Source organism: Lolium perenne, chromosome 6, assembly GCF_019359855.2.
Source record: "Lolium perenne isolate Kyuss_39 chromosome 6, Kyuss_2.0, whole genome shotgun sequence".
NCBI classification, from domain to species: Eukaryota; Viridiplantae; Streptophyta; class Magnoliopsida; order Poales; family Poaceae; genus Lolium; species Lolium perenne.
The window spans coordinates 167,381,306-167,408,891 of NC_067249.2; the positions used below are offsets into that span (position 1 = coordinate 167,381,306).

The window sequence follows — 27,586 nt, forward strand, 5'->3', positions numbered from 1 at the left end:
CAGCAGCGCTCCCGCCAGCCCCGCCGTCGTGCAAGTCATGATGGCTGGCGAGGAGCTCCCCACCAAGAACCCGCGCACCCGCGGCCCCAACCTGGAGCGCAACGTCGACCCCAACGCCTCCGGCTCGGGCCCGAAAGCGCCACCACCACCGTCCCGGCTGGACGCAGTCCGGGCAAAACTGAGCACCCCGCTCACGCCTGGTGCCGACCCCACCGCCATCGAGGCGGATTTGGAGGCGCACCGCCAGCTCCTCCTCAAGCAAACAGAAGAACTGGCTGCTGCTAAGCGCCAGATGGAGATCACCCAGCGCGAGTACAACCGCGCCCACGGCCTCACTCCAGGCGGCGACGAGCCAAGCCGAGCCGGCCATGTCCGCCGCAGGGGCCGCGACCTTGGCGCCGAGATCGCCCGCGACGGCGCTCCTTCGCCGGCTCCGTCCGCGGAGCTCCCCGTCTACGACACCCCCGACAAGAACATGCGCGCGGCAGAAGCCGCCGCAGAAGAGCTGAACCACCTTGAAGGCGAAGAGTTACGCCGCCAGACCAAGCGGGTGACTGGGCTGCTCAACGCAGCCAACGGGCGGATCGCCAACCCCGTGTATGTCAATGCCCCCAGAGCCTCTCACGCTCGTGGAGCTGCAGGCAACGACAGGGAAGGCGCCAGGGACACGGCCGAGTCCGCCTCCCCGGCACCAAGCCGGCACCGTGACTCCCGGGCCACGCACGCAAGCTCAAGCCGGCCGAGCCACCAGCCAGGCGGCAGCAGCCGCAGCCGGCCTCCTCCAAGCCGGAACCAGGAGCAAGACTCCGAGCCCCGCCGTCAGCACCGGCCGGCTCCAGAAGCAAGCGGCGCACGCCAGCCGGCACACTCCCGGCTGGGCCCGCGCATCGAGCCCGCGGACGCCCGAGAACGCCTCGACCGGCTGATCGAATCCCGCATTGCGGAAGAAGAAGCTCCAGCCGGCCCAAAGTGCTTCGGGCCCCGCATCGCCAACGAGCCCACGCTCGAGGGCTTCACGCTCCCCCGCGACACCCCCAAGTACGACGGCACCGCCAAGCCGGAGGACTGGCTGCAGGACTACTCCACCGCAGTCGGCATCGCCAAAGGCAACAAGCGCTGGGCTGTGCGCTACTCCCCCCTCATGCTGGTCGGCTCCGCCCGCACATGGCTCAACAACCTGCCAGCCGGCAGCATAAACGGCTGGCTGGACTTCGAAGCAGCCTTCATCAGCAACTTCACCGGCACCTATCGCCGGCCGGGTCGCCCCCAGCAGCTTGAGATGTGCAAGCAGGGCCCCGACGAGACGGATCGCGCGTACCTGACGCGCTGGTGCGAGATGCGCAACTCCTGCGAGGGCGTGCACGAGATCCAGGCCATCAGCTTCTTCATGGGAGGCTGTCGGCCCAACACCATGCTGTGGCACAAGTTGCGCCGCAGTGACCCCAAGTCGATGGCCGCCTTGATGGCCATCGCCGACAAATACGCGCTGGCTGAGGAAGCCGGCAAGGCGCCGGCTGACATTTCGCCGGCCCCCGCCAGAAGGGACAACAACAAGCCGGCCGAGGGCGCCCCGCACGGCAGCCGGCGGGACAACTACCGCGGCAAGCGTCACAGCGACCAGCCGGACCGCCGGTATGGCTCCGCCCACGTAGCCGCCGTGGCAGACAACGCGGCAGGCGGCAGCCGCCGCCAGAAGCAAGACCGGCAGTGGAAGCCGAAGTACACCTTCGAGCAAATGCTCGACTCGCCGTGCAAGTACCACAGCGGCAAGAACCCCTCCAACCACACCACCCGCGACTGCCACTTCATGAAGCGGCTGACAAGCGGTGAACCTCTCCCGCCTCCACCCCCGCCTCCACCAGCCGGCGGGCCGGGTGGCCAAGCCGGCGCAGAGAACGCCAACCTCGAGCACCACGAGGCCAACCAAGTGCACCATGGCCGATATCTGGCTGAAGATGCTACCTACATCATCTTCACCTCCGAGCCCGAGGACAAGACGAGCCAGCAGAGCCGTTCCCTCGAGGTCAACGCGGTCATACCGCCGGTCCCCCGGTACCTAAACTGGTCAGAGCAGGCCATCACTTTTGATCGCCGCGACACACCGGCTGTCCTGCCGAAGCCGGGCAGCTACGCCATGGTCCTCGACCCCACCATCGGCACAACCCAGCGCAGCGTGCGCTTCTCGCGCGTCCTCATCGACGGGGGCAGCAGCATCAACATCCTCTACCGCGACACCGCCCGCAAGCTGGGCATCCAGGAGGCCGAGTTGCGCCCCACCCCCACCGTTTTCCATGGCATCGTGCCAGGCCACTGCTACCAGCCGATCGGCCGGATCACGCTGGAGGTGATGTTCGGGAAGCCGGACCACTTCCGCACCGAGAGAATCGAGTTCGAGGTGGTGGACCTCGTGAGTCCCTACCACGCGCTCCTGGGCAGGCCGGCCCTGACCAAGTTCATGGCGGTGCCCCACTACATGTACCTGAAGATGAAGCTGCCTGGCCCCAAGGGGGTCATCACCATAGCCGGCGACTATCGCCGCTCCATGGACTGCGCCACGCAGAGCTCCAAGATGGCCCAGACGCTGGTCATCGCCACCGAGAAGCAGCTCATCCACGACGCCGTCGCCCTGGCCAAGGCCGCGCAGACAGACATGCCGGCTGCAGGCAACCCGGCTGGGACGACTCACTTCCAGCCGGCCGACAACACCAAAAAGATCCTGCTGGACCCGGCGCAGCCGGACAAGTACGTCACCATCGGTGCCGGCTTGAGCAAGAAATAGGAAAGCAAGCTCACCAGCTTCCTCCGTGAGAATCGGGACATCTTCGCATGGACTCCAAGAGACATGCCGGGTGTGCCGAGGGAGTTGGCTGAGCACCACCTCCACGTCCGGCCTGAAGCCAAGCCGGTGAAGCAGCCTCTCAGGCGCTTCGCCGAAGAACGAAGGAAGGCCATCGGTGAAGAAATCGCCCGGCTCCTAGCTGCCGGCTTCATCATGGAAGTACTGCACCCGGACTGGTTGGCGAACCCGGTCCTGGTTTTGAAGAAGAACGGCTCCTGGCGCATGTGTATCGACTACACCAGCCTGAACAAGGCGTGCCCAAAGGACCCTTTCCCCCTGCCGCGCATAGATCAAGTCATAGACTCGACTGCCGGCTGTGAACTGTTGTCTTTCCTAGATGCCTATTCAGGCTACCACCAGATTCCTTTGAATCCGGCTGATCAAATAAAGACTTCGTTCATTACCCCGTACGGGGCTTACTGCTACACGACTATGCCGTTCGGCTTGAAAAATGCAGGCGCCACCTACCAAAGGTGCATGCAAAAGTGCTTGCAGGATCAAATTGGCAGAAACGTTCACGCATATGTGGATGATGTCGTTGTAAAGACCAAGGAGACGACTACCCTCCTTGATGACCTGAGAGAAACCTTCACCAATCTGAGAAGATTTCGGATGAAGCTCAACCCGGCCAAGTGCACATTCGGCGTGCCGTCTGGCCAGCTCCTTGGCTACCTCGTCTCTCAGCAAGGAATCGAAGCCAACCCGGACAAGATCAGTGCCCTGGAGAAGATGGAACTGCCGCAGTGCCTCAAGGACGTCCAGAAGTTCGCTGGCTGCCTGGCTTCCTTGAGCCGCTTCGTCAGCCGGCTGGGGGAGAAGGCACTGCCCCTATATCAGTTGATGAAGAAGGCGGACAAGTTCGTCTGGTCACCGCAGGCGGAGGAAGCTTTCCGTGACTTGAAGCGCGTGCTCTCAACCGCGCCAATCCTCGCAACGCCGGCTTCAATGGAGCCGATGCTGTTGTACATCGCAGCCACCAACCGAGTGGTTAGCGTTATCCTGGTGGTGGAGCGCAAAGAAGCCGACAAGGAGCAGCTGGTCCAGCGCCCAGTCTATTACCTTAGCGAAGTGCTCTCCCAGTCGAAGCAAAACTACCCCCACTACCAGAAGGTCACCTACGGCGTCTACATGGCGGCCAAGAAGCTCAAGCACTACTTCCAAGAGCACCCCATCAAGGTGGTTGCCACAGCGCCCTTGGCGGAAATCATCGGCAGCAAGGATGCCAACGGCCGGGTTGCCAAGTGGGCCCTGGAGCTAGCCGCCCACACCATCCTCTACGAGCCACGCACAGCCATCAAGTCGCAGATCCTCGCGGACTTCTTCGTCGACTGGGCTGAGATGCAATACCTGCCGCCTGTGCCAGATTCCACACACTGGAAGATGCACTTTGACGGCTCGAAGATGCGCAACGGCTTGGGAGCCGGCATCGTCATCACCTCTCCCAAGGGAGACCGGCTGGACTACGTCCTGCAGATCCACTTCGCCGCATCCAACAATGTGGCGGAGTATGAAGCGCTCATCCATGGGCTGAAGCTGGCCAAGGAGATTGGCGTGCGTCGCATACTCTGCTTCGGCGATTCCGACTTGGTTATACAACAAGCATCTGGCGACTGGGACGCGAAGGACGCCAACATGGCCTCATACCGCTTCCATGTCCAGCAGCTATCCGGCTTCTTCGACGGCTGCGAATTCCACCATGTGCCACGAGCAAGCAACGAGGCGGCTGACGCCCTGTCCAAGATTGGCTCAACCCGGCAAGCCATTCCGCCGGGCATCGCCTTGGCGGTTCTCAAGAAGCCATCCATTATACCGTCACCGGATTCGGATTCAATATTCGTGCCGGCTGACCCGGGGGCTGCTCAGCCAAACCCGGGGGCTTCATCGCCCAAGTCGGGGGCTAACAAGCCGAACCCGCCGGCTACCATGCCGAACCCGGGGACTTCTCAGTCCAACCCGGGGGCTTCATCGCCAAACTCGGGGGCTAGCAAGCCAAACCCGCCGGCTAGCAAGCCGAACCCGGCGACCACGCAGTCGAATCCGGAAGCTCCCACGCAGGAGGCCCTGTTGGTCAGCATATTCGAGATAAGATGTGTACCTTCATGGGCACAAGAATTCCTCTCCTACCTCACCGACGGTGTGCTGCCTGATGATAGAGTCCAGGCCAGGCAGATTGAGAGAAGGGCCAAGGCCTACACAATCATCAACCACCAGCTGTACAAACGCAGCGTAAGTGGGGTGTTCCAGCGGTGCGTCGAGCCGGCTGAAGGGATTGAACTCCTACGGGAAATCCATCAAGGAGAGTGCGGACATCACGCCTCGTCCAGAGCCATAGTGGCCAAAGCCTTCCGGCACGGTTTCTACTGGCCGACTGCGCTCAGAGACGCAGAAGAGTTGGTGAAGAAGTGCAACGGCTGTCAGCGCTTCGCAAAGAAGAGACACCAGCCGTCTTCCGCCTTAAAAATCATCCCCATCACATGGCCATTTGCCGTATGGGGCTTGGATATGGTAGGCCCATTCAGAACGGCGCGAGGCGGCATGACACATCTCTTGGTGATGATTGACAAATTCACCAAGTGGATCGAAGCCAAGCCAATCAAGAAGCTGGACGGCTCCACAGCTGTCACATTCCTCAAGGAAATCATTGTGAGATTCGGCTACCCCCACAGCATCATCACCGACAACGGCAGCAACTTCTCCCAAGGCATCTTCTCTCGCTATTGCGAGGAAATGGGGATCCGGATGGCCCTATCTTCTGTGGCACACCCAGAGTCCAACGGACAAGTGGAAAAGGCTAACGGCTTAGTACTAGCCGGCATCCGGCCCCGGCTGGTGGAGCCGCTTGAGCGAGCAGCCGGCTGCTGGATCGAAGAGCTGCCCAATGTGCTGTGGAGCCTGCGCACAACGACAAACCGCTCAGTCGGCTTCACACCATTTTTCCTCGTATACGGGGCCGAAGCCGTCCTGCCGACTGATATCGAGCACGACGCGCCAAGGATCAAGCTCTACACAGAAGCCGAAGCCAAAGAAGCTCGCGAAGATGGAGTTGACCTGGTCGAAGAGGCCCGGCTGCTGGCTGCGTCCAGATCTACTATCTACCAGCAGAGCCTCCGACGCTATCACAGCCGGAAGGTCCAGCCCTTAGCATTCCGAGAAGGAGACCTAGTGCTCCGGCTGATCCAGCGGACAGCCGGACAGCATAAACTGTCATCCCCATGGGAGGGTCCCTTCATCGTGAGCAAGGCGATGAGGCAATGATTCCTACTATCTCATAGATGCCCAAGAGGCTAAGAAAAACAAGCCGGACAAGGCTGACGAGGAGACCAAACGTCCCTGGAATGTCAGGTTGCTCCGCCCATTTTACACATGAGAGCAGGAATGTATGTATCCCTTGTATCTCTTTTGTGAGCTATGAAAAAGCACGCGCCAAGAGCGCCGTTTCCGACAAGTTTTTCGCTTTGTTTCGCCAATTGGCTTGAACCCTCTCACGCGGTTGGCTCAGTAACGTGATCCGGTTTCCGACAGCCGGCTTCCGATCCAGCTACAGACCGCAACCCGGCTGTCCGGCTGGCGGGAGTAAGGCCTAGGGAGCCGGCACGCGAAAAACGACTAAGGGAAAGAGTAAAAGCGAGTTGACTTGCAACTTTTCATAAAAGTGCCGGATTGCCGAACTCAGCTCGTTCGACTGAAATACTGTCGGCCTCACCCAGCGGCCCGCTCTTGATCCGGCGACGGATCGCAAGTCGGACGTACGACCGGCAAGGGCACAGCCAAAGAGTGGGGCGGATGGGAAAAAGCGAACGAGTCGAAAGAAAGCAACTCGGCACACAAATGATTAACAAACACATTAAAGTGTGACATAATTAAAGGACGATAATATTCATACATGCGCACCCGGCATCCCGGGGATTTAATAAATTGTCTTGGCAAAAGAACAACTGAAAAGCAGGTAAACTAAGCCGGAGGGGCGTCTACGGAGCCGGCTGCCGGGTCGTCCTCGGGCGCGTCTTCCGCCTCCTCATCTTCCATGTAGTCCTCATCGGATGGAGGAGGGTTCGGGTCCGCGACGAAGGCGCCCTTGTCGACGAAGTCGGCGATGGCGCTGGCTCGGGCAAGACGGGCGGCCTTGAGTTCGGCTGGGAGCTGGTCCTCCACGCCGGCTCGCCGGAACTCGAGCTGCCCCAGGTCCACCTCGTTGTACCAGGAGAGGACGAAGGACAGCGCCATGTCGGCACCAGCGCGCGTGGCCGACTCCTTCCAGTCGAGGAAGCGATCCGGCGCCCGCTCCATCAAAGAGGTGAGGCTGGAGATATCTTGCGGCGCCGCCTCCTCGGGCCACAGCATCGGGACCAGATCCTCAGCCGCCTTCCGGAGCTCCCAGCCAAGCTTGGTGATGGGATCAACGCGGGCAGCCATGGACGCCATGTAGTCCTCCATGCTGAAGTACTCCGAGCTGCCCTCGCCAGTCTCCCGCCTCCTGGACTCGCGCGCAACGCCAACGGCTGCTAAAGCCGCGTCCTGCGTCTCCGGGAAGGCCGCTGCAAAAAGAAGCAAGTCAGAAATCATCGAAGCCGAAATAAGCTGAAAAATGCAAATTTCCGAAGTCCTAAAGTAAGCCTGGCGGCAGCCGGCACGAGCCGACTGCCCCCAGCCCGAAGATGGAGATAGCGAAGAAATCAGAAGTTTCTGCTGCCGGCTGCCAACGAAAGCCGGCAGCCGACAGCAGAAAGCCGGCAAAGGGAAAGGAACATAGAGATGCACTCACCCGCCAAGCCGCGATCAAGCGCGCCAAACTTGTCCATCCAGCGCTTGGCGGTAGCCGTCAGCTCCGTGGACTTGGCGGTAACCTCCTCCTGCAGCGCAAGACGCTGCTTCTCCACCTCCGTCAGCCGCCGGCTCAGATCCTCCACCTTTTCCTTCTCCGCCGTCCTAAGGGAGTTGAGCTCAGTGAGGTGGTTCTGCTCCAGCAGGCGCAGCCGCGTCAGCTCCTGCTCAGCCAGCTTGAGCTTGGCGGTGGCAGATCGGTTCGCCTCCTCGCTCTCGGCGCACTGGGCGCGAGCAGCCCGGAGATCCGACTCCAGCCGCGGGACCTTGGCGGCTTCAACTGCGAGGCGGCCGGAGTGAAACGTCAGCCAACCAAGACAAAAAAGAAAGAAGACATCGAGTCGAAAGAAGTAAGAGCTTACCCTTGGCGGCCTCCAGCTCGCGAGCCAAGTCGGCCCGATCCAGCTTGGCCTTGTGGTAATGGGTAACGGCGCGGTTGTACAGAGTGGTGCGCCGATCCATCACAGCCTAAGGAAAAGAGAAAATCAGTCAGATAAGCGAAACCCGGGCCGGCTCCAAGCAGCCGGCCCATGCCTCGGAGGGCTACCAGGATGATAACCAAATCAAAAACAGATGAAGCTCACCTTGCCGGCTTCCTCCACCTTGGCGAGGTTGGCCGCGGTCTCGGCAGCCCTAGCCTTGAGGTTGGCCTGCAGGCTGGAGAAGAACATCTCCACCGATGCTTGGCCGGGGTTCCCCTCCCGGCTGGTCACCTCGTAGGAGTCGGCGCGGAGCCACGCCTGCTCCATAGTGCCAGCCGAGCCAAGGCTGGAGTCGGAGGCGGATGGCACATGCAGAAGCATGGCACCCTTGGCCACGTGCAGGCCCTGCTGCGGCGCCGACGGGGCTTCCGTCCTCACCAACGCGCGCGAGTCGGCGCCCTCCGGGCGCGCCGGCTCGTCCCTTGCCGGCTCCTGCCTGGCCGGCTCCCCCGTCGTCGGCTCCGGTGGTGGCGGCGCTCCGGGCGAGGCAGACGGCCCGGCCGGGCGCAGCCGTTTCCGGCGCCTGAGGTGCCCCCTCCGGGCTCCCATCTAGCACCACCACGCTCGGCCTGGCTCCGGCTCCGGTCGTGGGCGGCGCAGCCTGCCGGCTCCAGCTCGGCCGCGGGCGGTGCGAGCTGCCGGCTCCGGCTCCGGTTGAAGGCGGCATGCCCCGGCCGGCCCCGCAGCTGGGTCCGAAAGACGAGTCCGGCGCGGGAACATGTCGTCCAGCGTCGGCTGCCGCGTCGGCTCGGCCCGCGTGCCGCGATCAGGCGCTGAGGCCAGCGGCACGGCAAAGGAAGGCGCCCCTGCGGGAGGCGGAGCACCCGCAGGCGGCGGCGGCGTAGGTGCGCGCGAGGAAGGCTGCGGCGTCGACTCCCTCCTTTGCCGAGGAAGCGGCGACACGACACGCGGAGCTTGCCGGGAACCGCCCCCCTGGGCAAACTTGATGGGGGCCCTAGCCGGATAAACAAAGAGAAGATAAGCATAAAGAGTAAGGAAAGAAAAGGAATCAAACAAGAAAGAGGAAAGAGAGCTCACCCGGCCTGCTCCGGAACCTTCTTCGGCTGCAGCCGGCGGAGCTTCTTCGCCTTCGACTCCAAGGCGGCGGTGGAGCCGACCCGCTTCCTCCCCTTGGGCGCCGAAGTCGCCGTGGTGCTTGGCGGCCTCACGCGTAGAGGCACGGCGGGGATTGGCCCCGTGCCGGACGTCGCCGGCTCCTCGTCCTCCTGCTGCTCCGGTGAGGGGGGCGGATTGTGCTCCCCCTGGCCGCCTAGATCAGGCGCCTGCGGCAGGTCATCGTCGCCGGCCTGGTCGCCGGCTTGGTCAGCCGGATCGACGTGATCCGGCGTCCACCTCCTCGTCGCCAGGTCGCCGTCCTCGGCGTTCTGGCGCTCAAAAAGCTAGAAAAGCAGAAAACATGAGCAAACAACAAGCCGGAAGTCGGCAGAAGCAAAAGAAAGTCGGCCTCGCAGCCGCAAGCCGGAAGTCGGCGAAAACACCAAGCTTACCCGCGTGGGTGGATGGTCCCTGTCGCGGGGGGCCAGCCCGTAGTTCCAGTCGTCCGGCACATTTGCCTTGGTGATGTTATTCACCCGGCTGGCCACCTGGGCCTTGGAGAGCAGTGCCTTGGACGTCCGATTCGGATCGAACCGGCCGGACATCTGCCCGATTTTGTGGGTGCGCATCTGGAGCGGCAGCACCCGGCGCTCGGCGATGGTGCAGAGGAGGTCTTCGGCGGTCAGCCCACTCTCGACGGCCGCCGCCAGGAAGTCCCAGAGCTGGTTCACCTCAGCGTCCGGATCCGTTGTGCGGGCGTTGTAGCTCCAGTTGATCCGGCCGACTGGAGGAGCCGGGTTGAACTCCGGCAGGTTGATCCGGTCGACGAGCTGCCCCTCGTTGCGCACATAGAAGAACGACATCTGCCAGTTCTTCACCGAGTCAACGGTGGGGATTTTGGGGAAAGGCGTACCGGGCCGGGTGTAGATCGAGGCGGCGCCGCAGGCCCGCAGGTGGCCCTCGGTGGTTTGCGCCTTCAAGTAGAACAGCCGGCTCCAGAAGTCGATGTCTGGCCACAAGCCGGCGTAGGCCTCCATGAACGCCACGAAGCAGCTGAGGAGGACGCACGCGTTGGCCGGCAGGTGGTGCGGCTGCAGGCCGAAGTTGTCGAGGAACTGCCGGAAGAAGGTGGAAGCCGGCAGGCCCAGCCCGCGGTCGAGGTGCGCGCCGAAGACGACGCGCTCGCCGTCCCTCGGCGCGGGCTCTGTCTCCTCGCCGGGCACCCGCGTGACCACCGACCGCGGGATCCGCCGGAGGCGCACCAGCCGTTCGATGTCATCCTCCTGCATGTATGAGCCCCTCCACGATCCGCTAGGGGAGGCTATTGTCGAGGTTGAGGAAGAAGATGACCAAGAGAGGCGAAACGGCGAGGAAGAGCCTTGCGACCGCGGCGGCGATAACGGCGGCTGAGGATGCGCCGTCGAAACGCGCGGCCCCGTGGCGCCGGATTGGTGGAGTGGCGGCGGCGGCCCGGCGGGAGAACGTCGGGGCAGTTGCTCGCCGGAGTTCGCCAGGAGGTTGCTGGAGGAGAAGTGTTGGCGTGCGACGGAGCGCTCGAGCGAAGAAAGGAGAGAGCTTGAGCGAGAGAACGAAGAGCGCGAGGAAGAAGAAGGGCGCCTCGGTACCGCTACCGGGGGCATTTATAGCCGCCTGGCGCGCCAGTTGCGCGGCCACGTGGCGATCGTGGGCCACGATCGGGATTTACTGCGCCGTAACTCCTCCCACTACCACGACGGTTACCGAAAACGGCCACACCACGTCGCCCACGACCGCACCGGATCCGGAGGAACATTGATGTGACCAGACGAACCGACCGCAGGGCCAGGCGTCAGACCGATCAAGTCGGGTGCAGGACCCGAGGCGGCGGAGACTCCGGCGCGCCGCAAGCCGGAGCCGGACAATAACTTCAACTCGGACCAAAAGTCATCAGCAAGGCGGAGACGCCACCAAAACTTGCGAGAAAGCAAAAGCTACATAAGTGCAAAAAGTGGCCGGCTAGAAGCAGCCGGCAGGAACGAGCCGGATGAGGGCGCAGCCGGCTGAACGGAAATTCTCAGCCGGCCCCTCCAAGCGCCATCAAATAAATTCAAGAAGCCAGGAAAACCTGCCTAGGTCCTTCTAAACGCAGGACCTTGCCAGCTTCGGGGGCTAATGTCGGGGGGAAGACCCCGGGTAGGGCAATGGACGCGGAGTAGCCGGCTGGCCACTAGCCGGCTCGCGGCAAAGGCCGGCTGAGGAGCAGCCGGCTGGCGCCGTGGCCGGCTGGTCCGGAAGCCGGCTGGCTCTAGGTCCTAGTCGACCTGGCTACGGCCGCCAATGCTGTAGCTGGGCCGGCTTCTACAAGCCATATCCGACTGGGGTTTGTACCTCAGACCGACTCAAGGCTGGCGAGTCTTGCACTGGAAGGAACCGGGTTGGTGGACCGGGTTCCCAAAGTCCACGCTGACTTCATCTTCCGTAAAGCGCGGGGCACTGTGGAGCAATAGTGCCACGCGCCGGACAGGCCATCAGGATGGGACAGGCCATGAGGCTTCAACGACTCCTGACGTCACCGCCTCGGGAAGGAGCGGAAGCCGGAGCCGGCCAAGCCGGCCAGTAAACTATAGGGTCTTATATGTAAAGTGTCGGTGCCTATATAAGCCGCACTACCCCCTCTCGTGCAGGGGATCGATCATTCTTACTTCATTCCACCCTTAGCGCTGCCCTGTGAGAGAGACCATCGTCTCCCTTAGCCTCCCAGGAGCAGCCGGACACAGCTCTAGGAGCACCACTGTATTGTGTGATCATCATATACACTCATAGCAGGAGTAGAGGTTTTACCTTCATCGGAGGGCCTCGAACCTGGGTACGTCGCCGTGTCGCTCGTCCCCATACCCGCATCCGGATACCGCCGTGAGATCCCTCAGGAACCCCTTCGATTAGCCACCCTATGGCATATGCCGTGACGATACCACGACAAGCGGAAGACGGTGGAAAAGCAAAGATCGAAGTCAAAGCAGCGGAGACGGTGGAAAAGCAAAGATGGCAGACAACCACCATCAGTCTACGCGGGAGACGGTGGAAAAGCAAAGATCGAAGTCAAAGCAGCGGAGACGGTGAAAAAGCAAAGATGGCAGACAACCACCATCAGTCTACGCGTTGCCACTGGCAGACGAACCGCCGACGAATTTGGAGAGAGAGAGGGAGAAGGAGGAGGAAGTGGGCGGTGAGTGAAATTTATGGCGCTTGTTAGAACCGACACGGCATCTAGCGCTCCTAAACCACGCATGCAAGGGAAGGCTCACTCTACACGGGCCTGCATATGGAAAAACAGCCAATTCGAGAGTGCTTTGACATGTGAGCTGGCCACGACATGGAAGGAGCCCAGGAATCCAATCCATCCAGTTTTTTTGTTTTGTTTCCGAGGGCCTCTTTAAAGGACGTGTTACCAATCATGCCCTAGGGACCCTCGTGACGCAGGGATTTGTCATGATAAGGCGGACGGAAATACAAAGATGAAGAAGAACCAATTCAATTAGATGGACCATCCAAACACAAATTTAGAATTGGCTACTCTCGACACAGTATCTTGCACAACCAAACAAAATCGGCATTAGAGCCCATTTTAATTGGCATGGTAGAATGTACTGTAATGAACTTTAACTAGTACGCGATTTTGGATGACTACTGTTACATGAACTTGACATGGCTGAATAGAGTTTGTATGGATTGATTGTGAATGTGTGTACCTGTAGATGTTTTTTGCTGAAAAAATACGAACAAAATGCTACTAGAAATAATATGGTACAAAGAGCAATACACTCAAACGCACGTATGGGAGATGAGCTCACCATTCATATGAAAAAGCTGAGCTGACCCAATTCAACTCATTCCATCACAAACATAGAATTGGAACCAACTCATCCCACCTAGTTGGTAAAAATAAACACAAGAATGGAACCAACACATTCCAGTTGAACGGAACCATGACATTACATTTTACCTGGGCGCAATGCAGACCCCAAGATCTTAATTGCAGGTCTCAGTGTCTCACATGCATATATGTGCTGGAGGCATTGAAGTAACCCACTCAAGTCCATAACATCGAATACTTGATATGCAACTTAACCTAGCTGTTAAGTTGATCTTGTCTCGACTATCTGCAGGACCATCAAGGCACTACGCAAAGGAAGTGCCTATATTATCTTAATAGCTCAACAGGGATCCTAACATATTCAACCATTCAGTGCAGACTTGAAGTGGTTGTCATCGATAGTTGGATAAAGGTTGCCAATATCAGCAAGATGTTGAACAGTCGACCTGTGAAAGAAACAGGATTATGAAAATAGAATGTCAAATGCAATTCAGAGGAAGAGATGAGAACGGGTGATACCTGGCCACTGCATCTGATAGTTTAAGACGGCTAGCAACCTCATCAACACTTACTCCATGCTCCATGTTTCTGTAGGAACACAATTCACTTATTATTAGTTCATTACCCATTCTATAAACGAGAGGAAAGCTAACAATATTAAGGCAAATAAAGTACAAAAACTTATGTATGTAACTACCATGATCATGGGAGGGAGGGGGCAGAGGGACCAGTACTACAAATTACAGGAAAAAGACACAAACACTAAGCATAACATGATACTGCAACTTTCTTCCACCAAAGACATGCATACTCAGGAGCATGTATGTATGCATTAATGTTAATAAAAAATCCAAAGCACTTAATAACACAATGTGAACATCATTCATAGTAACTTACCCAAGTACTGGGTCATGAAACACACTCATGACCAAATCAGTTAACTCTTTTCCAGCAGTATTTCCAGATGCAGACTGAGCAATGAAGAGCAAAAACATTAGATAATAATTTGAGAGATCTAGTAAAATGATGATATAGTACCCAAAACCACCTGATTATTAGGAAGTGGAGCTTGGTTCCATGTTGATGTACTAGCATTTGCTTGGGGCTGAGACGCCAACCTCTACCAATATAAAAAAATCCAAATAAATAAAAGCATCATAAGAAATCATAAATATTATTCAGTTTGTAAAAACTAAAATCCTAGAAATGGCATGATAGTACCTTAGCCTTGGCAAGATCCAGATGCACATAAATGCAGTACAGAAAGTGATGTGTTATATCATTGTAGTTGGTTACAAGCCTGACAAGAAATAGTAAGACTAATATAAGAAAAATGTAGCCACATATATCAAATGGGCACAAAATATTCTCATAGTCCAGGTTAGCAACCTTTATCACCCCAGAAAATCTTGCTATTGCTTTTAAACACATCATATAACAAAATACTTTCAATCTAATATATCAATGCATTTGCATGAGAAAGAATCAAACATTAGATTAATCTTTACAACATCTTATATCGATACATTGGTTGCTTGTACAGTAATCACATGCTTGTGCATGCATACTACAATATTTTATTATTCCCTATTCATAGCAGAGGGAAAAGCTGCATAAATACAAATCACTTTATGATTTATAAAGCAAGAGAACTGAAGTAGTCACATAGTTCAATAAAGACCAAATATTTATCCGGCAAACTTCGTTAAAATTCTAAGGCTCGGTTCGCGGTTGCTGAAGTGCACCGTTCTTTACTAATGTAATACATATTTGCTGTTTCTAAGGCAACCCAGAAAACATTATTTCTAAGTCAACCAAGTTGCTCTGGGACCTAGAGTTGCACAAAAATTCTTGTGAAACTTCATCTGTAGACATGTGCATTGCACATCTCCAAAACTGAAGTTGCATATCAATTTAAGAAGTGTAACTATCCGATTTCCATTCAATAAAGGATCAATGATTGAAATATTCAGGCTTAGATATAATACTTTCTCAAGTTGACTTAGATATAGACACTCTTTAGTCTATAATCTGCAATGGAAAAATAACGACAACAGAAGGAAAAAGGTGGTTCCCAAACAGTAAAATAGGCCAAAACGTTTGGCCAAATGGTAGTTCCATAATCCACCTCAATGTCAACCACAGCATAACAGGCAAAAACAATTATGAACTATCCTACAACAAAGATTAAAGTGCTCACCGCACGGAATAAGCAACCACGTGACGCTTCCCTTGGAAGCCTTTCAGACCACCATTGACAATAACATAGTCGCCATCACTTGAAAAAAAGGTACAAAGATCTCAAGTTTGTTGCATACAAAACTGATCTTCCAACAAATGAAAGTTAACTTTTAACACTTACTTGACTAGCTTCATTTCCTCAGTGTCAGACGTCTCATTTTCCCTGGAAAATAAATAAAGGCCGTCATATATATGATTGATGGTCCAAAATTTTGTAGACAGACCAAATAAATACATGAGACATCTCACCAGCGATTCACTTCTATCCTGCCTGTACCATCATCAAGAACAAACGTTACATCTGTGACCCGCTCGTTTTTATTCAGCATGCGTCCTACAAGCCTAACCTGCAATTCAGGGCAATTAAAACAATCAGAAGGAGCTGATCTTGGTAGGGAGCAAAGTACGCAAAGAAAACCCATTGTAACCACACACAAATGCCATAAGACCAACTGCAGTTGGGCCTATCTAAAACACCGTTCGTTTCACAAAATTTCAAGGCATGTCGATACATAAGCACATAACTGCACAGTTCGTGCACTTGTACTGCAGCCAGCCCCAACCTGATTGAATGGTTGAGTCAGGAGTGTTTGTTAGCAATTAGGGACCATGTGTATGTTAATTGGGGTGCCACAGTGCCTACTTGTCATAGGTGTTTAGGAGGGCAGAGCCATGGCATGTAAAGGAGAGCCATTGGTGTAGGTCATTTAGGACCCATCATAGATGGTGGATGTGGGCAGTGAGAAGGACAGGAATTGCAAAACTTCGGCTAATTGGGGTGCCACAGTGCCTACTTGTCATAGGTGTTTAGGAGGGCAGAGCCATGGCATGTAAAGGAGAGCCATTGGTGTAGGTCATTTAGGACTCATCATAGATGGTGGATGTGGGCAGTGAGAAGGACAGGAATTGCAAAACTTCGGCAAATTCAATATGCACACTAACCAAGCTATTGTTTCTTTCCCCATTTCATAGCCAAACCAACACGCCTGGCCAGTGCCATATGTTCAAAATTTTAATCCAGTTGCCTACAGGTATGATAACAGATCCGGTTCCTCTTGGTGATACTTTTGGAGGAGACAGGTTTCAGTCCCCAGGAAGGCTTCGGTTCGGCTCTGCTAACTCGAACGCAAATCAGAACCTTTCGCATTTCACTGCAAGCATACAGAATCGAATCGCTGCTCCAAAGAAACGTTTTTTTTACAGCACAACATTATTAGGCACCGGCAGCGCGTGAAGTGGAGAGGCGAGGCGAGGCGAGATCCGTACCGTGGACACCTCCCAGCCATTGACGGCGAAGCTGGACTTGTCGTCGTTTGTCTGTGACGCGTCCATGAGCTGCTTGACGGTGAGCGGCATCAGCGTCTGCGAGCCGCGACCCTGAGCACACAACGACCCCAACGAAACGAAGGCGTAAGATTTGGGGGGGCAGATCAGTGGGAGATTAACTAGGTCGGATTCGGAGGGGTCGGGGGGTGGTGGTACCTTGTTGAAGCCGCCGCCGCCGCCGCCCTCCGGGGTGTTGGTGGTCTGCGAGGGCATGAACCCGCCGCCGCCGAAGAGGTTGTTGGCGCTCGCGGCGCCGCCGTTGCCGTCGTACTGGCCGCCGCCGGCGTCGTACTGGCCGCCTCCGCCGTACATCGCGGGGTCCGGTGGGTAAAACCCTAGTCTTGCCGAGGAAGGAGGGGGGAGGTGAGGGCGGGAGAGGAGGCAGGGAGAAGGGGGCCTTTGTATCGTGTGGGGGAAGACAAGACCGCGCCGCTCCTGTTACGAATTTTTTGGGCCGCCGCGTGCGTGCGTCCGTCGTCGGTATCGACGGTGCGTCGGGTCAAGTCGGGAGTAAAATACGTAAGCCGGGTGCGTCTGATTTGGATGTGTGCGACCGAGCGGTGCGGCTCGGGGTGTTCGGGGTTGTCGTGAACAGCCCATCGGTGTGCTACGGCTACCGAGCTGAAAAAAGATGTTTGTGCCACCGCCATTAGGTCAGTCAACGAGGGTGGGTTGGCCGCCGGCCCTCCTCCCTAGGTTAGTTGGCCCTAGTGGGCCACCCCACCAAACCCTGGCCCCAAGGCCTTCCCTCTGGAAGGAGGGTCAAAGGAGGGGCGCCTTGGGCCTGCTCAGCTCCTTGTGTTCCTGGGTAGCCCTGCACTCCCCTCTCTTATGTTGGAACTCTTTCCTATGTTCTTTTTGTTGGATGTAGTGCCCTAGAGGCAAATAATAAATAGTATTTATTATTATATACCAAATAGTTCATAATAGTTTCATGACATGTTATAAATGTATCAATTGGAAATATTGATACATGTTTGGTATTGTAAACAAACCAGTTGATTGTGGTCAATTGGTTGGTCGAGGTTTCCCGATCATGGCCACGTAGTCATTGACAATGAGATTATATTATTTGGAAAAATGATATGATGTACATTCCCACATATACGTAAGTATTGTAACGAATCAAAATCGCATCGAGTTCAGCGTTACGATATTTACGAAAGCGTCGTAACCTAATCCTTAGATCGTAAGACAATATCTACTCATTGTCTCGGAGATGCTTTTGTGGTATCAACCGCCACATGATACATCTCAAATATATCTAATTTCCAAGCACTTTGCTCAAAGATTTGCTCCATAATCTCACCATACTTGGATAAAACTGCTGAATCTGGTGCTGTGTTTAGCAAAAGTTTTATTTTTGTTAGTTTTCGTAGAAAATAAAATCGGGGAAAAATACCACGAAAGTTTTTCACCGAATGAAGGGACCTAGAGCTTTGAATCACGAGAGGGAATCCACGAGGCCCAAACGAGGCCAGGTGGCACGCCCACCAGTACAGGGCGTGCCACTAGGGCCCGTTTGGCCCTCGATCATCGTCTCGCCTCCTCCCTCGCGTGGTGCCCTTATATACCCTAAAAAACTACCCTACCGGAAGGACGGAGTGTTTCACGAAACAGAGCGCCGCCGAGACCACGATCTTCGTTTCAGGGGTCCCATTGATCCTGCTCTCCACCTCGGAGAGAGGGATTTTGAGGGCTTCTTCACCATGCGTGAGTAGTTATCTGTAGGATTAAGAGCTGGATGGGGTTTGGATGAGATTGATAATGTAATCATCCATATGTATCAAGATTTAAGGTGTTTGTGCCGCATATTTGGGCCGCATTTGCGTCTCCGCGGACAGCCCGGTCACTATGCGTCGAGCCGCCGGGCTAGGGTAAAGACGCATTTTTTGACCGCGTGGTCGCAAATGATCGCTCCACATCTGTTTGTGTCACCCCGTTGGAGATGCCCTAAGGCGTAAACGCCCAAGCTCTAATACTGCTTGCTACCCACCCCTCCCACTCCTTATCCTGGCCGGTTTTGACCAGAGAAGAAAAGTAAGCAGCTCAGGCCGGTGCCTCTTGCCACTCCCTAATCCCCGTTGAGTTTGAGGTTTGATTATCCCAACCACTAGGAATTTAGGACTTAAAATGTACTATTTTGGTGGTACGGTGCCCGCGGTGATGGCGCCGTGGCAAGAGGCGTGGCACTGGGTTCGCCAGATGAGGGTATCTCGAGGGGATCAACCCGCGTCTGATCCATTTGTGTCTGAACGACAGGTATACACGAAATATCCAGCCCAGCGGCCTGGCCCAAAAGGATTAGTTATCCAGACGTGACCCATATAGGGACCTAATTGGGTCGAGTTTGCATCGAGGAAGACATGTCCGCATCGATAATTTTGAAGTACTGATTTTGTGGACTGAAATTTAGGTACTCAATTTAGTTTTGGTATATAAGTTCAAGTTTTGTTTTGGACCTTTTCCAAAGATACAGGGTGGGCTCTGTAGCATCTAGTGCAGCAGCCTCTTCATTCGCGAATATGTGTATTTCTAGCTTTGACCAATTTTATAGGAAAATGTACCAACATTTATGATATTAAATTAATATCATCACATTAGTGTAATTTTATAATTTACCAATTTGGCATAATACATATTGATACTTATATATGCATAAAGTTAGTAAAATTTTAATAAAATAAATTTAGGACAAAGTTATAGGTACACTTATTTGTGAAGCTGGGAAGTAAAGGAATGGAAAAGGCCTAGATGAGTGGGAACGGTTGCTTGTCCCTGTAAGCGACAAGATGCAACAATAATAGGGTTGTTTGGGAAATGTTAGAGCATCTCCGGCCGCGTCTCCAAAGCGGTCCTAAAGGGACTTAGGACGACCGTCGGATAAAATTTCATTCCAACCGGCGCGTCTCAAACCGTCCAGCGCGGCCCAATACGGTGTCCGGTCCCGAGCCTGTCCCCGCTCCACAGGGGACGCTCCGGGCACGCTGGATACAACGAAATGCGAGGAGGCGAGGAGACGCTGTCCCGACGAGTCAGCGACTCACGAACGGACGCTCAACCGCCGCCTACCTAGCGATGGTGCAGTTGCCGGGAAGGGGAACCGTCGCAGTGGCAACCGCATCGATCGACGCGTGAACCGCCGGAATGGAGCACGAACTCCGCGGGAGAGCAACCGTCGCTCTCTTCGATATTTGCGCCACCATTTATCCGCACTCAATAAGACCCCTACGTATGCGCTTTCCGATCTACAACCGGCTGACGCCATTCATCTCTCCTCTCCTCTCTCACAATGAGCGACCTCTCTCTGCCATCAAACACCGACAGTGAGAGAAAGCCACCGGGATGGCGCCATTGGTGGGATAGAGTTGCAACGCCTAGTAGCGATGGTTCCTTGCTGCCGGACAATGAGGAGGAATGGGAGGCCGACGAGGAGGAGGAAGAGGCTGAGGAGGCGGTGGCGGTGATACGTCCAATTTGCATCACTATTTTATATCATAATTTGCTGTTATTCATTGATATATTTCATATTTGGATACAATACTTATGTTATTTCATCTATTTTGCATGTTTCATCATTATTGGAGGATCAAGCACCGGAGCCAGGATTCTGCTGGAAAAAGCACCGTCAGAACGCAATATTTCGGAAGATCAACTGTGGAAGGAAATTATACCAAAAATCCTATTTTTCAAGATGACGAAGGAAGCCAGAAGGAGGAGCCAGGTGGACCCAGGGTGGGCCCACACCATAGGGCGGCGCGGCCCATGGCCTGGCCGCGCCACCATGTGGTGTGGGGGCCCCACAGCCCCTTTCGCCTCCTTTTCTTCGCGAAACCATTCGTCCCGAAAACCTAAGCCACAGAGGGTACCTCGCGAAGAGTTACAGCCGCCTCTGCGGGGCGGAGAACACCAGAGAGAAAAGAGCTCTCCGGCGGGCAGGAATCCGCCGGGGAAATTCCCTCCGGGAGGGGGAAATCGACGCCATCGTCACCGTCATCAAGCTGGACATCATCTCCATCACCATCATCATCATCTCCACCATCATCACCGCCGTCTCCACCGCTGGACACCGTCACCGCCGTAGCAATTTGGGTTTGATCTTGATTGTTTGATAGGGGAAACTCTCCCGGTATCGATCTCTACTTGTTGTTGATGCTATTGAGTGAAACCATTGAACCAAGTTTATGTTCAGATTGTTATTCATCATCATATCACCTCTGATCATGTTCCATATGATGTCTCGTGAGTAGTTCGTTTAGTTCTTGAGGACATGGGTGAAGTCTAAATGCTAGTAGTGAACTATGGTTGAGTAATATTCAATGGTATGATATTTAAGTTGTGGTGTTATTCTTCTAGTGGTGCCATGTGAACGTCGACTACATGACACTTCACCTTTATGGGCTTAGGGGAATGCATCTTGTACTCGTTTGCCGATTGCGGGGTTGCCGGAGTGACAGAAACCTAAACCCCCGTTGGTATATCGATGCAGGAGGGATAACAGGATCTCAGAGTTTAAGGCTGTGGTTAGATTTATCTTAATTACTTTCTTGTAGTTGCGGATGCTTGCAAGGGGTATAATCACAAGTATGTATTAGTCCTAGGAAGGGCGGTACATTAGCATAGGTTCACCCACACAACACTTATCATAACAATGAAGATTATTTAGCCGTATGTAGCGAAAGCACTAGACTAAAATCCCATGTGTCCTCGAGAACGTTTGGTCATTATAAGTAAACAAACCGGCTTGTCCTTTGTGCTAAAAAGGATTGGGCCACTCGCTGCAATTGTTACTCTCGCACTTTACTTACTCGTACTTTATTCAACTGTTACATCAAAACCCCCTGAATACTTGTCTGTGAGCATTTACAGTGAATCCTTCATCGAAACTGCTTGTCAACACCTTCTGCTCCTCGTTGGGATCGACATTCTTACTTATCGAAAATACTACGATACACCCCCTATACTTGTGGGTCATCAGGCGGCAAGGCCCCGGGCGAAGGCAGAGGCCGGAGGTGAAAGCGAAGGCGCAGCCGGTGAGCATCGTCGACGGCGCTGGGGACATAAGTTCCTCCGACGCGTCGAACAACACCTGCTCTTTCGGAAGAGGTGACGAGCAGGAAGCACCACACTGAGGACGACGATGCGGGGCCATCAAATAAGAAGTAGTTTAATTTTTTCAATTTTTTATATATATAATTTGTTTATGTTTTTTCGAAGTTTTTATATGTAATTTGTTTATGTTGCTCCGATTTGAAAATTAGTACAACAATTATTTCTTCAACGTACCTATAATTTTTTCTATCTATTAAAATAAAAACACAACGTTATGTTATTTTAAAGTTTTAAAGTTTTGGGGGCGCGTTTGGGGGACACGGCTGGGGAGCGACGTACCCAAACACGACACGAAGGAAACACATATCCCAAATGCTCGATCCAGCGCCGTTTGAAGACCGCTTTGAGGACACCCTGGAGATGCTCTTAGGATAAGGTTATCGGGGTTGACGACGCTGGGGAAACCCTAGGACTAGTCCGGCAGCAGCGGCATCGTCGTCGTTTCCTTGGTGAAGGTGTTGCTTGGTATGCGGCGCCTCGGCGTGCTAGGAGCGTGGTGATACTTTTCCGGAGGGCGCAGCGGTTGCGGATCGTCATCGTTTTCGTCGATCTGCCGGTGTCGGCATTACTTTTTCTTTCCTTTCTTTGTCTTTTCTTTTGAGTTTGGTTATGTTGCGGCTCCAATTTATTCTTTGTATCGGGTGGTTTGCTACATTAATATAGCCGGGCGAAAACCTATTTCCAGGAGGATAAGGTTATCGACAAAGTCGTACGAAACAGCCTAGGATCACCATTGCTGGTCCTTCAAACAAAGTGGGCTATCTTCCCGTGATGACTTCCTTCATCAAAGCCGTTAATTGCTTCGTTGGACAGGTGAAGCCAAGCTTGCAACGTCAGCTGAAGAAAATGAATACACGAGCAAATCAGTGGGACACGCACCAAATAGGGCGGTGCAAAACTCCAAAGCTACTAGTAGTGCCTTAAATGGCGGCAAAGGAGCTTTCTTTACACCGCGCACCACCTCCCCCTCCATGTGCGTCATCACTTATATTGGCGTTCCCGTTCATCTCATCTCGCCTCTGCCCTTTGCCTTGCTCCAGTGCCACTCCTAATCCCAAGTCCGCCGCTGCCTTTTCCCCCACATCATCGTCTTCCACAGGAGGAGAGAGGCCTGGCCATGGATCCCCCGACCGCCCAGTCCATGTCCGCGACCGAAGACTTCCAGGACAAGAGCCTGGACGGATGGTACGTGCGCCCGATCCAGCCCTTCCTATTCTCTTCCCGCTCGGCTGTGCTCGCTCTTCGATTGATCGCTTGCTTCTTAGTTTCTCACACTGAATTATTGCTTGTTTCAACTATGCCCACCGAATGTTTGCAGCTGTTCCTGCTGCTACGACTGCTGCTCCAGCATCCTGGACTGGATCTGCTGTGTTTGAAACCGATGCTGCTTCTCGCCGGCGTCCCAGTCCTTCTGGCCGCCGGAAGCGCGTGAGTTACGTCGGGGTCTCTACATGTTCCGCAGATTTTAGATGTTTTTAAAACGAGGTCTTTGGAGTAATATCTGTAATCTGAATCTCTAATGAACTTCATTAGGCAGTAAAGGGAATTTGGGGACCAATTGCTGGAATGTTGACTTATCTTCTTCCGCTACAAAAGAGTATGCAGTAAGGCTACTACGAGTTTATTAGTCTTGATCCTAATTAAGGGCCCATATACTTCATACGGTGTTGTTGTCCATCAGCATTCAGCAAGATGGACTCACCGGTGAAGGTAATGTACTCGCGCCGCACTATGGCACCGATGAAATGTGCATGTCTGAATATAGTTCAACTCGTCCAAAGCGTATACCATCTTCTTTCCAAAAGGAGGGTAGACCAAACTGCTAGACACAAGTTATGGCGCGATGGTCGAATACAGTGGCAGCCTACATGTAGCTGAAATCGTGGAGTTTGCTTAAAATCTCACTGGAAATAAGACGCTGTAAATGGTTATTTTGGTAGTTGAGTTTCGATCAGGATCCTTGTCGAGATGATATTACCGCTATTGAAAGGTTATCTGGTCGACAAATCCCGAACGAAGGCTACGACAACGGTGATGTCATCCGGCTTCCCGCCGTGGAACCCGACCCCGGTGGCCTGCTTCTGGTACTCAGTGCTGAACGGCGAGACTTTCGTTCGGCTCCGCGACATCTCGTACGCGATGCCCGCGACGACGTCCGCCATGTTCTTGGGCAAGTATCCCTGCGCCGTGCCCATCCGCACTACCCGCGCCAGCTCCGCGTCGAAGACGTTGTCGAACAGCCCGTCCGTCCCGGCCACGACGACGTCTCCGTCCCTCACGGGCATCTCGCCGACGTCCGCTTTCGCGACGCTGTCCCCCTTCCCGCCGGCACTGATCTGGAACGGGCAGTTGAAGTGGCTTTGCTGCGCCCGCGAACGGTGCACGATCTTGCCGCCCCGGAGCACGGCGAAGGCGCTGTCTCCGATGTACGCCCACTTGAGCGTGGCGCCGGCGAGCGAGAGGATGACGGCCGTGGAGGCCCCGGACGCGGCGGACGCGACGGTCTCGTCGTACGCCCGCTCCAGCAGCGTGTATGGGCAGACGGGCGTGCCGGGCTCGATCGCCAGGACGTGCATGAAGGCGCTCGTCATGAGCCCTCGTGAGAACGCGGCTGCGTCCACGCCGCGATTGCGGTACGATCCCACGCCGTCCGCCACGCCGAGGACGCCGGCCTCGTCGTGCCCGAAGTGCGCGTCTTCGTCGTGGTCCGGTAGATAGCAGGAAGCCCACTCCATCCTCAGCATCTTTGCCGCGTCGTCCTCGGAGGTCGACGCGAGAGGCACTTGCCCGGGTTCGTTGGCATCGGCGTCCTCGGAAACCACTGGTGGCGGCGGCAGCACGGAGGCGGCGAAGCTAGCGACGCGGTCTTCCTCTCCGGGTGGTGGCGCGGGCGAGACGCGGTGGCCGAGGCTGAACGCGAAGCGGAGGGCGTCGGGGGTTCGATCATCTATCTCGCTCAGGGTTTGCTGGATCTGCTCCAGTTTCTCCATTGTGGCCGGCCTTCCTCCTCTTCCTCTTCGTGATCGTTCTCCTGGAGTCCTGGCCGTCGCATCCATATATACTCGCCTCAAGTCGAAAATTCTGGTGAATCCGTTACGCGCAGATCGACTGCAGCACGTTTGGGTTTTGAGGTGCTCCTTTTCCGAGTCTGAAATCTGAAGTACTCAGTATACGATACGGTCACGCAGCGCGGAAACTGGAATTATGTCCAATGCGGTATACGTGCTATGAATACATATAAGCAACTCTAACAAATGTTCCATAAGCCTAACACGAATATTTCAGATCAGGAAGCTGGAAAAATGTTTCCAGTACGAGATATCTTGCGCCACAGCAGATCCTGAAATCTAAACTGTATTTTTAAACAATTGATTCGTGGAAGATTTTACACTAGAATCATCGCGAGTTCATCATCAACATAATTTACATACACAATCCTTAAAAAAAAAAAAATTTACATACACAAAAAAAGTTTGCTACATTCATAGGTTAGTAAGACCCCTAAACCTGGGACCAAAAGGCGGTGGTGGCACTTCACGGGGGACCAAAAAAGGCGATGGCACTTTACTCCTCGTCGTCGGAGGAGTCCGCCATGTAGGCCTAGATCTCTGTTTAGAATAGCCCGCTATAGATCCTGGCTATAGTTTTTTGAGAGACATGCGGCTACAGCTAGAGCTTTTTAAAGTTAAAATAGAAATAGCAGCTAATAGCGTGACTATAGCTATTTAGCCGTAGTTTAGCTCAATAGCGGCTATCTTCCCGCTCAATGTGTTAAAAAAAAATTAACCCAAAATTTTCAAAGCGGCCTAATTTATAGAAACCACTATGTCATCATGTCATGAACTGCTAATATTTGGACATAACTTGTCCTTAACTGTCTGTGAACTATGTTTTGGATAGAACTATATGTAAACTATGTTTTAATTATGTGCATCTCTTATGTGACTATGTTACCTTGCGATGCATTTGTGAATTATTGATGTATATACTATATATGGTTATATGGTGCTGAAGTATTGATTTTTTCTCATTATTTAGCAAATGGCTATATGATCATGGCCCGCTATAGCCTTTTGTAGCCCTAGAAATCGCCCGTGGGTATAGGCGCTATTTTATAGAGGCCTGGATGCACCACGCTTGGTGGTTCGCCTCGTGCTGCTTGGAGGCTTCCTAGCTCCAACCGTGCTGTGTTGTACACCACGGTATCGTGACGTACCATCGCATCCTTCGCCTCCGTGCGCACGGCGAGTACCAGGCTTGGGCACGGGCATGGCCTCCTCCTCCTCCTCATCAGAGTCTTTGTCGATCTCCACCTCCTCGAAGTCACAGTGGGCCTCCAACTCCTTCTCGGAGGAGGAAGATGATGACACCTCAATCGTCTACTCACGCGGTGGCGACGCGCCGCAACCCTGAAGCTCTCAGTTGTCATGCATTTCCTTGCTTCCTCCACCTACTTCTTGCCGCCACCTTGCTTCTATGCTCTCAGTTGCGCCACCATAGCCATTCCTAGCCGTGGGGCTTGGTGGCAGATCGAAGTTTGCGAGGATGGCAAGTGCTTCAAGAATGGTTAGGGGAAATTATGTTTATAGTTTTAATTTCTTGATTTTCACGGTGAAAAGTAGCAAAATGTTGGATAAAGAAAGTTAGTGTGGCCTATTGATGCCTATATCATATTTGTGTCCGACTTTGAGTTTCAGTCTCGTAGACATCAAAACGAGGAATTCAAATGTGGTGTGTTAACGAGGGTGCTCCTCGACAATGCCCTCCGATTGGGGCTTAGGGTTGATGGAATCCTGTAGGCTGACACGAGACATTGGTTCGCAGACAAGCGGGGAGAGCAATTTACCCAGGTTCGGAGCCCTCGATGAGGTAAAACCCTTACGTCCTGCCTGTCTGATCTTGATTATGAGAATATTGGGTTACAACGGGGTGCCCAAGGTTTCGGCTGTGATCTCGTCGAGAGGCTAAGTGCTGCGGGGACCTAGCTCTAGACTTCTGGTGGCTAAAGTTGCTAAGATTGATCGTGTCCCTCGGCAGCCCCTCTCCTGGCCTTTATATAGGAGGCCAGGTCTCAAGAGATCTGTCCGGGTACGTCTAGGTTTACAAAAGACCTAGCTCTAAACTTTCCTTGTTCGGCTCCTCTTCGTCTTGTTCTTCAAGGAATCCTCTTCGGCACCGTCTTAGTGGCCCACCTTGCCATCAGTTGTCTTCGTCAGCCTCCTATTGGGCCGTACAGGATAGGGCAATGCCAGTTACCCGAAAGGTAATGCCCACGTCAGTAGTCCCCGAGTGTCTAGCCGAAGATATTTCGGGTAGAGACTAAATCATGCCTCCACCTAATGACCTTCTCCTTGATTGTTTTTGTTCATCTTGTAACAGCATCATCTTATTCTATCGGGTGCGCGTCCAGCGCTCCCGATGGGAGTAGCCCCCGAGTCTAGGTGCGGATGCTTGCAATCCGTGCGTAGACTCAAGTTGTGACACTCGATGTCTCCTTCCGCCAAAGCTTCCTGCAAGTCTCCGTGGGTCACCCGATACATTTGCACCGGGGCCCATATTCTTCGGTAAAGTCTCAACGCGTAAAGGATATTGAGTAACGTGCCTAGCTTTTGCTGGTTAACTGCCGATGGCAAAACAACGTTACCCTACACAGAATCAAGTCCCCGGGCATGATCCTGGAGTGCAAAAAAGTTTATCGGGTGCGCACTCAGCGCTCCCGATGGGAGTAATCCCCGAGTCTGGGCGCGGGTGCTTGCAATCGGGTGCAGACTCGAGCTGAAGACACCACTCTTTTGTTTAAACACTTCTTCAGACCCTTCTTCCTGGAAAATTCTTCGAGTCTTCTTTTTATTGGGT

The 27,586-nt window shown here is 54.1% G+C and overlaps 3 protein-coding genes across 3 annotated transcripts; 1 reads left to right on the forward strand and 2 right to left on the reverse strand.

Annotated features, from left to right (window-relative positions):
• Positions 1-13,151: 13,151 nt before the first annotated feature.
• On the reverse strand, positions 13,152-17,055 carry LOC127307005 (replication protein A 32 kDa subunit B). Its single transcript, XM_051337701.2, has 10 exons — positions 16,775-17,055; positions 16,559-16,669; positions 15,542-15,639; positions 15,414-15,455; positions 15,252-15,329; positions 14,273-14,351; positions 14,100-14,171; positions 13,949-14,022; positions 13,571-13,639; positions 13,152-13,497 (listed from the first exon to the last, which is right to left on the reverse strand). Exons 1-10 carry the CDS (start codon positions 16,928-16,930, stop codon positions 13,413-13,415), a joined length of 864 nt encoding a protein of 287 aa, XP_051193661.1. The 5' UTR covers positions 16,931-17,055; the 3' UTR covers positions 13,152-13,412.
• A 5,632-nt stretch (positions 17,056-22,687) lies between these two features.
• On the forward strand, positions 22,688-23,343 carry LOC127309477 (uncharacterized). The gene is made up of 2 exons (XM_051340326.2): positions 22,688-22,915; positions 23,049-23,343. The coding sequence occupies exons 1-2, from the start codon at positions 22,848-22,850 to the stop codon at positions 23,104-23,106; spliced, it is 126 nt and encodes a 41-aa protein (XP_051196286.1). The 5' UTR covers positions 22,688-22,847; the 3' UTR covers positions 23,107-23,343.
• A 378-nt stretch (positions 23,344-23,721) lies between these two features.
• LOC127310247 (putative protein phosphatase 2C 23) lies at positions 23,722-24,682 on the reverse strand. The gene has a single exon (XM_051340931.1). It carries the CDS (start codon positions 24,472-24,474, stop codon positions 23,722-23,724), a length of 753 nt encoding a protein of 250 aa, XP_051196891.1. The 5' UTR covers positions 24,475-24,682.
• Between the last annotated feature and the right edge of the window lie 2,904 nt (positions 24,683-27,586).

Coding starts and splice junctions, on each gene's coding strand:
- LOC127310247 (XM_051340931.1), bottom strand. CDS start 24,474: ATGCTGAGGATGGAGTGGGCTTCCTGCTATCTACCGGACCACGACGAA.
- LOC127309477 (XM_051340326.2), top strand. CDS start 22,848: ATGGATCCCCCGACCGCCCAGTCCATGTCCGCGACCGAAGACTTCCAG. Junction 22,916..23,048: donor GACAAGAGCCTGGACGGATG/GTACGTGCGCCC, acceptor GAATGTTTGCAG/CTGTTCCTGCTGCTACGACT.
- LOC127307005 (XM_051337701.2), bottom strand. CDS start 16,930: ATGTACGGCGGAGGCGGCCAGTACGACGCCGGCGGCGGCCAGTACGAC. Junction 15,330..15,413: donor GAGGAAATGAAGCTAGTCAA/GTAAGTGTTAAA, acceptor CTTTTTTTCAAG/TGATGGCGACTATGTTATTG. Junction 14,352..15,251: donor GTGGTTGCTTATTCCGTGCG/GTGAGCACTTTA, acceptor ATTTCTTGTCAG/GCTTGTAACCAACTACAATG.